This window comes from Egretta garzetta, unplaced genomic scaffold (genome assembly GCF_000687185.1).
Source record: "Egretta garzetta isolate BGI_Z169 unplaced genomic scaffold, ASM68718v1 scaffold91, whole genome shotgun sequence".
Classification (NCBI taxonomy): Eukaryota; Metazoa; Chordata; class Aves; order Pelecaniformes; family Ardeidae; genus Egretta; species Egretta garzetta.
In genome coordinates this window covers 2,724,145-2,739,773 of record NW_009258661.1, presented here as the reverse complement: position 1 = coordinate 2,739,773, position 15,629 = coordinate 2,724,145, and the positions used below count along the sequence as shown (strand labels likewise).

The 15,629-nt window shown below is 41.8% G+C and overlaps 1 protein-coding gene across 1 annotated transcript in view; it reads left to right on the top strand.

Annotated features, from left to right (window-relative positions):
* Nucleotides 1-15,629, top strand: part of PTPRG (protein tyrosine phosphatase receptor type G) — a 413,949-nt gene that overhangs the window by 212,489 nt on the left and 185,831 nt on the right. Inside the window, 2 exon segments of the mRNA XM_035903838.1 lie at nucleotides 10,438-10,617; nucleotides 13,475-13,491. Of these exon segments, the coding sequence (XP_035759731.1) occupies nucleotides 10,438-10,617; nucleotides 13,475-13,491 (197 nt within the window).

Below are 15,629 nucleotides of genomic sequence, written 5' to 3'. Positions count from 1 at the left end.
AGGGTCTCGGTCAAGCCCTCAAACGAGCCAAGGTTTCTGTTTTAAAGACAAAATGCCCCCATAAAAGGGTTCCTTAGCCCACCATGCCTGTTCTGGCAGGTTTTCCTCTCGCCTCGCTCCTCCTACAGCCTGAGGTCTTCTCTACCACAGTTTCAGCTCAGCAGCCGCTCCCAGGCTGCTGCCCAGTTTCAGCTCGGGCTGGGTCCTGCGGGGGCCATCACTCGCAATCCGGCTGTCAGGTCACAGGCACAGAGCAAGCTGTCTGCTCAGCCCCTCGCCTCTGCCTCTTCTGGGTGTTGCCAAGGGATGCTGTAATTAGCACCAAATTCAGATCCTCTTCCTTGCTCTTCTTTCAACAAAGTCATCTTGAAGCCCCCCCCCAGGCCTCCATCTGCAACTAACAGCTCTTGGGTGGGAAAGTTTCCTGCCCAGTCTTTTCCTCTCGTTTCATCTTTTTTATTTTCTCAGAGCTGTATTCACGCTGTGCTTTCTCCTTGGAGTAGCCCAAATGGAATCATGGCTTACATCAGTGCTATGCGCTTGTGCTGCTTCTTCATCTGTGGAGTAGCCCAAATGGAATCATGGCTTACATCATGCGCTTGTGCTGCTTCTTCATCTATTTAATTCCATGAAACACTAGATTCATTTCTTTTATCTTTGCTCTTTGGAAGAATTGATGTTTCTTTTCTGTCCCATGGGAAGGTTGATCGCCTTTCTGTTGCGCTACTGGGTTATGCAGCTCGGGGAGACGGCTGTGGAGAAGAGAGTATGAAGCAAGGTTGTTACAAAATAGGGAAGGTTAGCCCAGGAGGGCTGCATGTTTTCAAATTTGAGGTTTTTCACATTGGGTTGCTTGCAGCTCTGTCTTACCTTGTTCAGTTGTAAGGATTTCAAGGCAGGAGCTGTTTGCTGCTCTGTACATGGAAGAATGGACCCCGTCTTCCTTTTGCAGTATTTGGGCGCTACAGCAACACAAGTATTTCTGCTGTCAAGGTCCATCATTATACAGCTATTACCCCATAAAGGAAAAAAGGATATCGAGAGAGAGACCCTTCCACAGAGAAAGTTGTCCCAGACATGACCTGTCCGAGGCACCCGTGCCCTGTCCAAGGCACCCATTACTGAAATGTATCTCTTCCTCCCAGCAACGCAAAGTGCTGTCGTGGAGCTACCGCATTGATTCATAATACATCTTCATTCAGTAATTTCCATTAGGATTTATACTTTCAAAAATTATATTTAGGAAAAAATCTATTTTTATGTCTGCCCCTAGTCTTCATGGAGCTTTACTCAACTAGTACAGAAGAAAGTTAATTTACAATGTCTTCATATAAATTAATCTCCTGTTTTCTCCTTATAGTGTAAGTTATCACCTCGTTTATTATATGCAGCTCAGGGGTGAGCAGTTTTAAAAAGGCCTCAGACAGTTATGAAATGAATGGTGTGAGGTGTCAGATGCATTTATTAGAAATGCAGAAAATTATAAAAAACAGGGGATGGAGATGTATGTCTCAGGCACTTGCCACCAGCAGGCACCTTCTATACCACAATTTATCCTCCCACTCAGTGAGTTCTGCATAATGATTTCATTGATATTGTTGTGCTCAATACAATATATTTTTTAAGTATTAGAGTTACAAAACTCAACAGTTCCTTAGTTATGTCTATCAAGAGTTTATTGTGTGAGACACCCCTTAAGAAGAACCCCCAAATTATTTTGCCAGCACAGCTAAACTCAGTTCCATTTTCACTTTTCTGTGGTGGTAAATGATTCAGCTCACAAATGCTAAAACTTGAAATGTTTATGGAAAAAGCTTGTTTTTGTAATTACACTTACTCCGCTTTATTGTGAGCTTCCTGCAACATTTGTCTTAAGGTCCTGGTGTTTCCTGATGTTGGATATTTATCATACATGTGTGCCGCTGGCAGGTTGATAGGTACAGTGGGAGCTTCATACAAGATTCATGGCAGCTTCATACGTTTTTGAGGAACAAAATGAGGTTGCAGAAAGTATGTATACGTATGGGGGATATATATACATATATATATATAAAAATAAAGCGTTTGTGACTATGTAACACAGATGTTCACATCTACTAGGGAATGCAAAGGTTTTGAAAACATACAGGTAAAAATTTTTTCCAAAGGTAATTGAAGGTTAAGAGGTTTAATTAAAGAGCCCAGAAATAACTGTAGCATCTGTGGCTATGAAAATTTAAGGAGAACATGCACCTCATTGTCTTCAGGTTTAAAAGCTGCAGACACGATAGCATAGTTTATATTTAGGAGCGTGGTTTAAAGCCTTTCTTTCTCTCTTTGCTTCTGCTGCATTTTGGCAGTGGGACATTATCACTGACAAAATCGGTTTTGAAGATCAGCTTTGCTTTTACAGCCCCATGGCTGGGCATTTCTGTAGCTGTGGTGGCACCAGTGCAGAAAGGAGTTGTTGGTGCTTCTGATGTTGCTGTTAGCAGTTGCTCAAAGGTTATCTAAATCCAAACCCTTTTTGTTCCGTCTTCCTGTATTTGTGTTTGTTCCAACAACTGCCGGTTAAGATATCCCTTATCAGAGATTGTTCTTGGGGAAAAATTTTTTTCAGCTTCTTTCAGTTCTCAAAAAAACTGTCCTTGGCTGTTTACGACTCCCACGTGTCTTATGCACGCTTTTCTGTACTGAGTTTGCAGACTGGATGATGCGTAGACCTGTTTGGGTCTCAGCAAGCTCTTCAGGATCTTGCTCTTTGTATTCAGTCTCATTTTTCAAGCAGTAATTGGAATTTTCTGCAAGCATGAGTGTCTCATGTTAAACAGAGTGATGACAGAGAATAATAAAATGAAAGGCCTTTTTCCCTCAGGGTAGGAAATCCTGAAATCTTTGTTCAAAACAGCACTGTGAACTCTAACGATGGGCTCTCCTTCTCCATCTCTTTGATTTTGGTATGCCATCATTTTAGAGCAAGACAGTGTAATTTCAGCAACTTCTCCCCCTAATATAATGATTCAACAACTTGATTGCTTTCCCTGCAATGGGAAGGCCTCTGAAAGATGCCACTGATTTTTATCAAGGCTTTCAGGGATTTTTATACCTTTACCCCTGCAGCCTCATGGTAAATCACTCAGCAAGAGATACGTCACTCAAATCATTCTTTTCTGCCCTTATATCTAAATGCAGTCTTTAGGCTTCATCCTACAGGGTTCACTTTATTTCTTCTTTGTAGGAGGGAACTGGAGGTGAGAGGAGAGGGTGAAGGGAGGCTGATTTTTCGGCTGATCTGGGTCTGCAATACGTGCCTTGCCTCCTGTCGTAACTCACATGGCACGAGCACCTTCCTTTGGTGCTTTCCTGGACTTACTGACAGAGTTGCTTTTACATTGCAAAAAGTGATGGTGAAGTCTTAGTTTATGGCATTAAGTAACAGTTTCAATCTTTTTGTCCCAGGTAACAGAGAAAAGCCCCAGACTGAGATTTTTGAAGGATCTTAAAATGCATTCAGTTCCATAGTGAATTTCACTGATATTTGATTGTTTCAAATGATTTTTTTTTTCCCCCTGTTTGAAAACTCAGCCTGCTGTTGAAGTTCATTGCTTTGTAGCTGAGCAAGGGTACCACTTCCTTGCTCTTTCTCAGTGTGAAAAAAAGGAACCGGTTTTGTTTACTGGTGGTGACATTTCAGTGTTTCTTGAGACTTGGCTCGTGATGGAGCAGTTGAAGTATGAGAGGGACTCGGAGGCAGAGATTCACATCTTTAATGTTGCTCAGCTAAATGCTGAGACGGTTGGGCAGGTCATAGCTGCCAGTCCGTGCAAAGTAAAGCATCCCTATTTGTCCAGAGCCTGTACAACTTGCAGAGGTTCTAACCTGCTGTGGTCCTTTTAAGTTAAGCTACCCATCCAGAGCTGCGCAAAGCGAAGGTTGGGAGGTTTTTGTGTGAAGAGGAAATGCTATTTCATTCCATCCATCCTTAATAACTGGTTGGATTTTGCCATAAGAGAAGCCTGGAATTTTCTCTTTTATACCCACTTGTGCTGAATGGCATGATACTGTCACATATCTGAAATAGGGAGACACTTTGGGAAATTGTGTGTCAGAGGCTGTCCCCGTTGACTTCAAGCGAGGTCTGCCTTTTAAGCACTTGAATCCTTTCTGATTTTGTTTCTCGTGCTTCAGGCAGGAAGGCAGCCTGTGGTAGCTGCTAGAGGCAACCAGCTTGCTTGGCATCACTAACTTACTCAAACAAATACCATTGCCATCCAAGAAGATACCAAGCCACTGCTTAAGCAGGTCTTTTGCCCTAATCTGGACGAGCTGATCCCACATCCTTCCAACCCAGCAAGAAAAGAGCCTTTGCTACTTTACACGAACTACGGGCACGCTGCCTCTAGTATAGATTGTGTCTTCATATAAGGATAGCGTCTGTTGGCGTTAAAAAACTGAGCATGCAAGTGAGTGGCACGAGCCATCTGCACGTGGGGCAGTGAGGGCAAAGTAGGGCCTGAAAGGGGTGAGGGATGTCAGTCTTTCTGCAGTGCCCTTTTTCTCACGGCTCTGTATCTATCTGCCTCGCACATAATCACGGATGAATGATCTCCCATATTAAGATGATTGGATAGGATGTCCCCATGAAGTGGCCAAGCTAATTTGCTTTAATTGCAGAAGTGAGGGGGTTTGGTTGCTTTGCAATCATTACTACCATTTTCATTCAAAAATGAAAAGTTAAGAGGCATCAGATACAGACAAAGATTTAATCATCTTGTTTAAAAAAAAAAAAAAAGTGAGAACAAACAATAAAAAACCTCCAAAATTAAAACCCCCAAACTGGTTCTTTGCCTCAGGCCTGGGATTTAAAGTCAGATTTTTGTGAAAATATTAAAACCAAGTGAAATAAAAAAACTCAAGTGTTGATATTTCTACCTCTTTCCCAACTTGTAAATGAATAATCAAAATCACATTACTCAAAAATTGCTCATGTTTGTTAAACTATATCTGGATGTTGTGTAAAGGCATATGTGTTAGACACCAGTGTGTATCAGAGTAGCTGATCCATTAATTAGAAAATGATTTAAAATCAAGGAAATACCAGTGGTTTTAATAAGAGATGTTTTAAACAAAAGATTGTGGAAGAAAAATAAATATATTTGATTTTTTTCTTTAAGTGGAAGTTTTTATAAAAGGTTTAATTAGATTTTGTCAGACTACATTATTTTAATGGTTTTTCATTAATGAAGACTGCTCATTGTTTTGGTTGTACAGTAAAAAGGAAAAAAGTAATCTCGGATTCTATTTAAAGAGCAGCATGTGTATTAAAAAACTATCAAAGATACTGCAGTCATTGACAGGAAGATTTTTGCATAAGAAAAGAATACAGAATCCATCTAGGAAGCATCAAGTAACTTCAGGTGAGGATGGGTGATAACATCTCTAGCATTACGTTGTTGTCGTGTGTAAGAAGCCACGGTGGTGCTGAGGTTCCTGACCCCAGCTCTGCTCTCAGGCCTTGGAAGCCAGCGGCCCTTTTGCCCCTGATTTCGGCAGAGATAAGGTCACGTCCCCAGAGACCTGCCTGTAATCCAGAATGAGCTCGCAGGGCTGCCAGCCCCGGGAGATCGATGGGCTCTGCGGCTCCCTGAGCTGCAAGTGGACGTGGGCCAGGATTTCGGTGGGGCTGCGGTGGAGAAGTACTCTGTCCCGTGCACCAGCCTGAGCTGGGGAATGGGGCAAGTGTAGCTTGGTGTGGTGGGGCTGGGGGAAAAAACACCCTGCAGCAGCTGGGAGAGGGTGGCCTCTTCTCTGCCACGCTCAGGGCATCACTGTGGCCAAATTCCCTTTCCTCACTGCCTTCCTTAGCCCCTAGCCCCATCCCGTCACTCAGGTGTTCTCCAGTCGTCATCATCTTGTCTTGCTGCCATGCATCTGGTTGACCTGGAGGGTGAACACAGCCCTCCTTCCCCAATGTGTGCACCTTGTTGTTGGACCTAATGGCATGAGTACTTAGAGGCAGACACTAATTTCAGTATCTGAGGATGCCAAATCTTATCAGTCCCTCCCGTTGCTGTGCTGCTCATGCATCAAACACTCCAGCTCCAGGATGGGGCTGTCTGATGCTTACCTTTGCTTGTGGATCGTCCCACCATCTCCATGGAAATGTGTATTATTTATTAACACAGGTGAGGGCTCTTAACTTGTTTGGGTTTTGAAAACTGAATTATTTGTCAGCCCTTAAAAGGCCAATTCAAATTCATTCCAAATTTTATTTGATTAAAGCCACAATGCTTACTCTTGGAAAAAATGAAATACAAATAGCCATAGGTTACTCTGTTTCAGATGGGTAAATGTCACACACACAATGAAGAGATTTTTTTTTTTTTTACTAGGTTTAAGTGAAACAGAGTCTTTATTTAGTGTCATGTTTTTATTTAAAAGCATTTATTTAAAGTTCTAAAAAACAAAGAATTCAATAAAGCAAGACAGGTGCAACTGCAAATGATTAATGATATAATTCTCAGTACTTTATAAAGTGTCTAACGCTGAAGAGATTTATACAGTGCAGAATGGCAATTGTGCTTTGATGGAAGGAATAGGTAATCAATACCTGCAAGCTTAGAAAAAGTGTTCTATTTCCTCCTCTAATGATATAGGGTTTTTTGCAAGGCAAGGATGTCTGGAGCATGAGACACATGGAAAAAGAATTAATTTGAAATCTGTAGTGGAAGATCAGTTTCAATTAAAACTGCACTTGAATGTCCATGGAAAAAAGCAGGCAGTTAGACTTAAACCTTCTGATGGCTACCAGTGAATAAATGAATCCCACTGCACCATTCTTGATTACATTTTATAGGTTGTTGAGCTTATTTTTTCTGGGTAGGTGATATAATTTATTTACTCTGGTCTTAAACTCAAAAATACAAATTTGCTTCTCACCCCCTAGCTCTGCTTTGCCTTTTCATGCTAATTGTTAACGCTGGGGTGGCCCCAGTCCTGCGCCGCTGGGGATGGAGATGTTGGGATCACGGCCTCTGCTTCTGTCTGGAGTTGCTGCCATAATGGTGCAGGTCATACTGCATGTAATAATTTGCATATCAAAAACTTCCGAAAGAAATTAATGGAAAACCTAGCTGTTTATAAAATCTCGTGCTGATTATAACTAGCAGGTCTTGAACCTCTACATCAGAGTTTAGCCTTATGACTGTAATCGGGGATGTCAGGAATTGGAGTCACTGCACCAGCACTAAGTTGGGGGTTTGAATTGCTGGGAGAGTTCCGTTGCATTAGATTTTTCTTTAATAATTTATCACCAATACAGAAACATTTTATGCCTAAAAACTAATACTATCACATGAGGAGAGCAGATACTGCTAGGCTGCTTTTTTGTAAATTAAAGATTTAGAGCCAAGTGAAGCTACTGTATTTATAGAAGGAGAGGTATGGCTATTAGATTATTCCAAACAAGTTTAATTTAAAAAAAGCAGGCTTAATGTTTTTTAAAATGATACAAAACTATACAAGCCTTTAAAGGTCTGTGGAAAAACTACATTTCAGCAAGCGTCAGTCCAGGTACCTAAGTCACTTGAGGTTTTAATTCAACGTGGTGGTTTGCTTCTTTGCCCTTATGGCTTATTTTATTCGCTTTGACAAGACAGTTTTCACTGCAAATCGGTTGAGAGCTGGCTATACTTTTAAAAAAAAAAAGTCTTTGTGACAAGATGCATGGAAGGAACCCTACAGTCCCTGTTAAAATAAATCCGCCTACTCAAAAAAAAAAAACAAAAAACAAACCAATTCCCCATTGACTGAAGGGTCACCAAAATACTTAAAAAAAAGAAAAAACTGAGTGCACAGCTCCTTTTGAATGCACAGCTGAAACCACTGCGATAGCCTCTGTGAGCAGAGTGCTTTTGAAAAGCTCACCCCATGTTTATAACAAAGCCAAAAAATAAGAGCTGGCAGGTTTGATGATTATGTGCAGTACTAAACATTGTAAAGCAAATTCCCAAATTTCCTGGAGTAAATGCAAGGTTATATGAAAAGGAAATCTGAATTACCAATTAATTCACTGCAAACCAATTACTAAGAGCATCCTGAATCAGGAAACATACCTGTGTTTGAGTGGAACATGTTCGGTTTTCCCCGTGTAGGGTTTTTAATAATTCTCTTCTCTTTGGCTGTGGTACATTGGGAAATCAACTGGAAGTCGCTTTTGCTGACAGTACAAGTAGAACCATGAGATAAACGAAACTGGTTTTTAACCTGGACAGATGATGTAACTGATTTTTAAAGGATGTTGTGATTTTGCCTAGTTGTAGTTGAAAGTCAAACGTTTTCATGTTGTTGTTTTGGTTACCGCGCAGCATTTGTGTGTGATGAGTATAGCGCGAAATCTTACTGTTGATTAAGTGGCCTTCGTTAACCCATGGGAAGATAGGAAAAAATGCATTTTGCAACTAGGCAGATTAAAACCCAGGGGCCAAAGAAACTGGCCTTCACAACTGCTGGGTTTGGATGGCACTAATTGAATTTACATATGCTTCTCAGACGCAAGGGTAATAAATGCATATTGGTGCATCATTTACTGCTGTCTGCCTATTGAACAGACGTGCTGACTGCGTAGTTCAGAGATACGGTACAGATATGACATCAGGGGTCTCAGGAGAGCGGAGTTCAACTCTGGGTTGTAACTTGGTTTTGGTAGATGAGCTTGAGCAAATTGCTTCCCTTCCCAGGCCATCAATTTCCCTGTCTTTACATGAGAATGATGCTGCTGATCCCTGCTGTAAAGCACTTCAAGAACCGTGAGTGAAAAGTGCTTTACAAGAACTCTGTGCTGTTACTCTAGGAGCTTAAACCACTGTTTGCACTCACGAGGAAGATAATCTCTTAGTCTGTGTTAATACAATTTAAGAGTTGGAGAGGGAGATCGCAAGAAAAAATTGAAATTCGCTGGAGATCTTCGTACGGGTGCTGGTGAGGGTCTCTGGTGCTATAGTGCATCTAGAGCTGGTATGTGGTGGGGATGACAAGGTCTTTGCCTGAAACCTTTTATTTTTATGTATTATTTTTATTGACTGTTCGTGCTGGAGAACCTCACAGAATGGGCAGGGTGAGTTAGGGCTGTGGCAGACAACCTCTGGCAGATTTAGTGCTGGTTTGCGATGCTGCCCCTTGCAGCTCCACTGCCATAAGACACCGCTGCCTTCCTTCTCCCAGCAGCAGTGCTGGTGCGATCCTGTCGTGACATTTAGATAAACAATTTGGGGGTTGAGAGGACTTCATTATTACCCCAAAAAGTAATCTGGAGCTGGCGAAAGCTCTGGAACAGGAGCAGGATGCCTTCTCCTCCTTTGCCTTGTGAGCTGGGTGGACACCTGTGATAACAGCGAGTATCTCAAACTGCTGAAAAATACTCTAAAGCATTACGCTGAGCGTCTGAGGGCCCTGAGTGCTGGGGACAGAGGCTGCTGGTGTCATTTCCCTTTGCGGCTGTAGCATGCTCTTCTCTTACTGATCTTGAACGGTGGCTAGTGATGGGCTCACAAAATACAGAAGCTTACATTGCTTTCCAGAACTAAAACTATTCCCTGCATTTTTTCTAAATAAAAAGAGTACAGGGGTGTGGATGGGAGGAGAGGTGACAGTATTTGTGTCTGGTTTGGGCTAGCTGTCCTGTAGTACGGATGGCTCTGATGTGCCCAAGTGCATATGCAAAACACTGCCCGTCAGTCCTTGGAGCTTCTCATTTACTGCTAATATTTGACTTGACTTGTTTTGAGAGAGTAGTTTACATCAGGTGAAAACAGGCTGTGCTCATAAGGGAACCGAAAACTCATGTAAGAAACTCAGCAGAAGAAAGTTACTGTGTTTTCCTGACAGATCATTGTCCCCTTTACTTCATCTGGTCAGAGTGATTTTTTTTTTTCCTTTGTTGTTTTCTTCAAATGTACTAATATACATTTAGCTTAATTCTTTCTTTTTATCTTTTCTGGTTTCCTAAACCTCCAAAAGAAATGAGATCATTAATAAACATCATATTGTCTAAGCAGAGCATTGCACAAACACGAGTTAATGGGTAGCTTTGTCTCATGTGAAAAGGTAAACTATATAGTAATATATTAAGGCTGAAGCTTTAGGAAAGTTCCTGTAACACCGTGCTAATTGATAACATACGCACGAGGGGAACTTGGGAATTGCAGATAGTTTTATAGAATAGTAATTAAAAAAAAAAGGCCATTGTTAGTTACTGCTAGAGGCAAAGTTGGAGTACTGCACAAAGCTAATGGATTTCAATCTCCTCCTAAGTTTACAAGTCTTAACCTCTTTCAAAGGCGGGAAGTGTAACTGCGGTGGAGTTACCTGGGGAGCTTAAGTGCTTCATCCTCTGATTTCAGTGTTACCCAGCACTATTGAGCCCCTGGAATGTTAATTGCCATTGGTATTTTTTAACAGGTACCTATGGTCCCGAGCACTGGGTTACTTCCAGCGCGAAGTGCGGAGGGTCTCTCCAGTCTCCCATAGATATCGTAGACCATCAGGCCCACGTTGGAGATGGTTATCAAGAGCTGCGGCTTGATGGTTTTGACAATGAATCTTCTAACAAGACTTGGATGAAAAATACAGGAAAAACAGGTATGTTCTTCTCTGTTTGTCTCCATAGCCTGCCTGTAGTCAATTAAAAATTCCAGCCATATTCCACCCTCCTCCTTTTTCATTGTTCTGTTGTTTGGGTTTTGCTGTTTGTGGTTTTTTTTGTTTTGTTTTGTTTTTTTTTAAATATCATTTTCCAACAGCTGCCTATCTCTGCCTCTGCATTCTGTGCAAAGCTAGTTCTGCAGATTGATTTTAAGGTTTGTTTTCTTTTTTTAAGGGATTTTTTTTTTTTTTAGGTTCTCAGTATAAAATAATTCTCTTGGTAGTCAGTTGTTCCTCAGAATAAAAGGCGGTATAAGAGTTTCAAGGTGTAACCTTGAATTATCAGCTTTGAGAGGCTGTAACATCTAATCCAAAAGAATGCTGAGATGCAAGGCTCAGACTTTTGCAGGAAAGGGGAAGTCTTAGAAATTGGAAGGTTTTATAGAAGAAAGAGCAATAACTGCTCAGAGTAGTAGGGGCTTATTAATGTGTTTCTGATATGATTATAGCACTGCGTTCTTCACTGAACTGAATCCTCTTCTGCTCTGTCTGTTCTGGCTTTTAGAGAAAAGAACAGTCAGAGTACTGCTTATTTTTACCAAAACAGTTCACTGAAAGGTCAAGGTTGATTTATATACAAAGCCGCATGCATTTGATTACTCTTTAATTCTAAAAATGTAAAAAGCAGAAATTATAAGGCCACCCTCTTCATTTGACAAGGTCAAATATTTTTAGAGAATTGGATTAAACCACTAATTAATTCAATTTTATTTATTGGAAGTATATTTTTATCTTTATTAACATTCGACATGCATCTCTCTAGTGCTTTACGTAACGTGTCCCTAGTCAGAGGTTTGCTAGCAAAACCCAGGGCGTGTTCCTGCTCTGGGAGTTTGCAGCATGGCTGTGCGTGCAGCGGGGCCTCAGATACACCCATGGCTTCCAGGGGACTTTGGATCTGAGCTTGCAACCTGGAGTCCAGCAAGGGCTTCAGGTCCAGTTCCAGCAGTTCAGGACCTTAGCAGGAGTTGAGAGTTGTTGCCCCTCTGATGAGATGGAGCGCCAGGCTGCGATCCTGTTTTCTTTCACCGCTAAGCAAATCCAGTTAACGTAAACCACCACCAAGCAGAGCCTGGGTTTTTGATGCATTACTGGGAGGTTTTTTTCCAGCTTCACTAAGAAATGCTCCTGTTTGCTTTGAAATCCTGACTTTGCCCTTTGTAGTAACATGACGTTCAGGCAAGGTTGAATGCTGTGGAAATTTGGTGCTTAATTAATCTGTTTGTGTTGTGCACCCTGCCCTTTTGGTCACAGAGGGGTGTTTGTAGTAACCAGCAATAAATGTAATTAGAAATACCATGAAAAAGTGATGGTGCTGTTCTTCCAAGAAAGACGCTAATGCTATACTCTGTGTAATAGTAACATATTGCTGCACATGTAACAGGAAACCATTTGAACCAAAACGTGCCAGCAAATTTTCCAGTCTCCACGCAGCTGGCAATGAAAGCTGCATCTTCTGGGTGATTTTAGCACTGCTGCTGTATTTGATTTCCTCACCCATTGGGGTATGGATTTTTGCTGACAAGTTATTGCTTCACAGAGCAACAGTAACTGTCACTTTTCTTGGTAACTTACGGCCTTTTACTGGTAACGTGAAGACTCTTTTTGCCTTGCTGTCATCCCTGATTTCTTCTGCTGAGCTCGTAACTCCTCCCTTATTTTATCAAGTCCCATTCCTTTTCTTGGTTTTCTGACCTTTTGAAGAAACTTGACTAGGATAAATTTCTAAGGTGGTAACTGGTAGAGCAGCAAACCAAGTAGGATGTTTTGGCTTGTGGGTAGAACATGGAGGCAGCTTGTGCTGTGAATTGCGATGCATTTTGGCAGCAGAGTCTTGGAGCAGATGGCCACGTGAGACCTTCATATTGCAGACTGACAGAGACAGTAAACTAAATATCTGTCTGAGCAATGGTGACGGATGGAGAGGGCATTTCTCAGCACTTAATGACTGGTTAAGAGAGACAGGGGTCCAAGGAAAAGCCAAAGGCCCTTAACCTTGACGCTCATTAGCTGGCAGGAATTGTGTTACGTGGGTTATTGTTATTGCTACTGGACCTAGTAATTTTTTATTTTTTTTAAGATAGAACAATTAGTTATTTTTACGCTCTGAAATGTTAAAAGGTAAAGAGGTTATTGCTCTTCAGATTTGTTGTGCTCTTTCTTGGTTTCCCCCCAGCCTATATCAGATAAAGGGCAGACAATGTACAGAAAACAGCGTTTCATTCAGAAAATGGAAATGGATTTATTAAGCCCCCGTCTCGACTAGAAATGCTTTCGTGCATGATTACACTGGCAAAGGTGCGGGTTCAGTTTCATCACCATAGTAGCTGGTTCCCAAGTGGTAAAGATCACTTGGAGAATGTAAGCACATTACATAGTTGTATTTGCATTAGTTGTTTTCATTTGTGCCACCTTATAATTAAGTGTGAGCTGGTGTCAGCCGGGCCTGAGGCTGATGAGGCTCCTTCGAGCCTGACCTGCCCTGTGGGAAGAGCGCCCGTGGGAGCAGAACCCTCGCCAGCATTACACAGACGTTGCTACTTTACCCCTTTTTAGGTCACTGAGAACTTGTGAAAATGCCTTCCGCTTAGGGAAACCTCCTAAAATTTCTGCCAGAGATGTGTTTTTGTTCAGTACTTTTCCTACGTGATGTGCATCACTCTGGCTGGTCCTGACCGCCAGAGCCGCTCTGCTAAGGCAGGGGAAGAGCTGCTTTGTATCCAGGTTGATTTTTGCTCTCACAAGGGCGATGGGCTACAGCTCCAGCCCTGATCCTGCAAACGGCATCACGCAGTTGGGATCCTGGTGGCTGTGCGCCACCTCTTTTGGTTTTGTAATCTCGATTGTATAGTATTTTAAATTAGGGGGCTTTGGGGGTTGATTCCTTGCTGTGTACTCTACAGAACTCATTGGATAAAAGCAGTGGCTCCCGACGCACAGTAAGGTGATGTTTGGTTATGCCAGTCCTGAATACTAGGGATGACGTGGAAGGCAGGGAAGCCCCCAGATCACTGGCAATGAGGGGATGCTGCTAAGATTGGAAGGTGATGGGAACATGTGTCCTACAGCTCAGCAGTGTAAGAAATACTGTAAAATGAACAATTAGATGAACATTTCAGATTGTACATCCTCCTAATTACCCTTTTAATTATTCATCTAAAACAAGTAAAATGACCCCTGACAGAGCTATAAATGATTTAGGAACTATCAAATATTTATTAGATGCAACTGAATCCCCACCGAGGTTTTTAACAGATGCACACGAATCTGCTTTCCTGTATTCCTCATCTCCTACAATTTTATCTATGGCATTTATAACCAATTGGAGTGAGGTTTTCAGTATTTAAAATACCGCTGAGCTCATTGAGAATTTTTTAAGGGCGGAAGAGAGCGGTGGTGCTTTCGGTCGCTTACGTTTCACAGATCTGGTGTAAGAAGACAGTGGCCAGCAGTCGTAGCCTGGCTGAGACAGGCGGTATCCTATAGCCGGTCCCGCACCCATCTTCCTACACAACCACTTTGATGCAAAGGGAGTGCCGAAAGAACCAGAAATCATGGAAGAATATAGCCCCGTGATGTCGCTGGCACAATTTAGGAACATCTGAATTATCTCCTGCAATTTAACATGTAGACGGTTTAACATAAGCAATTTAAAAATGTGTCTGAACTGTACAATTGCACCTGAGGTGAGGCTGCAGAAGCCAACCGGTGTACTGACGGGAGGGCAGCCCTGGTGCAGCAGAAAGCCCAGCCTTCAGCAAAGCCTGCCACTGATTCACCACCAGAGGAATAACTTTTATTTCACAACTAGCTTTTTGTTTTGTTTTGTTTTTTCAGCAGTGAATAAAAGCTTCCCTCTTACATAATAAAATTGGATTTATATTAATGTTCCCATTGTGATGACACAGTTGGCTCGAGAACACAGAGAAATCCTTGTGGGTTATGCTATTCCCATTAAAAAACCAACCCAAAAACTTTAGTCACAGGATTCTGGGCCCAGCAAGCGGTGGTCTGCAATGGCTTTTACAAGAACAAAATTCTAATTTTAGTTCTGTTTTTAAGCAACAGTTTTGTAAGGGATGAGAAGAAAGGATTTTGTAGGGAGTAATTTTTAGGAATCATGCGTATTAAACGTGGGAGATGCTAGAAAGGCAGGTGACTGTGTAGTGAGAGCAGCAGACAGGAATTTTCTGCTGGATTCAGTTCTTGGTTGGACCATAGACCTCCCCTGTAACATGTACCAACTTCCACCATATGATTTTGCCCTCTGTTTGGACCTACAGCTTTTCCTGTTACATAAAATACAAAGGCTTTCGGAAATGAAAAGAAAATACAAAGAAGATCCTTCTGACCCTTATTGAATCAGATGATAATAATGGCAGAGTTACTGTAATAAAACCCAGTTTGTAGGGAGGACGTGTCATGAGTGGGTCTCGGAATCGTCATTGTCACTCTCCCTGGTTTACAGAAAGGAGGGAGGCTAAGGGCAGTACCCGCTATGTCCAGCACTCAAGGTGGGAGAGGGCACAGGGGTTTCCCGCCCCCCAACATTCTTTTCCTAACTTGTGATTTACAGACCTTCAGTGGTTTGTAAGGCCAAGGAATGTGGTCAGCCCTTACTCTCTGGGACCATATTAAACAGGTTTTGATGGAGTTTGCCATTTAAATTTTAATCAAAGTCCAATAAGGAGGGCAAAAAGTCCTTGAGAAATTTGGACTTCGGGATTTTCTGTAGTCTATGTAACTTCATAATCACTTCCATAATTAGCCAGCATTACTTGCAGACTTTTTTTTAAACCAATCCCTGTAAAGAGGAAAATGATGACCTGACATTTTACTTGCATTAGAAGTAGTATTCTAATATAATGAGTAAAAACTGTAAATGCTTCAGAAAAACTGTGCTAATAACGTCTTTCTCCTTGTTCTGTGTGTGCAGTTGCTATCCTGCT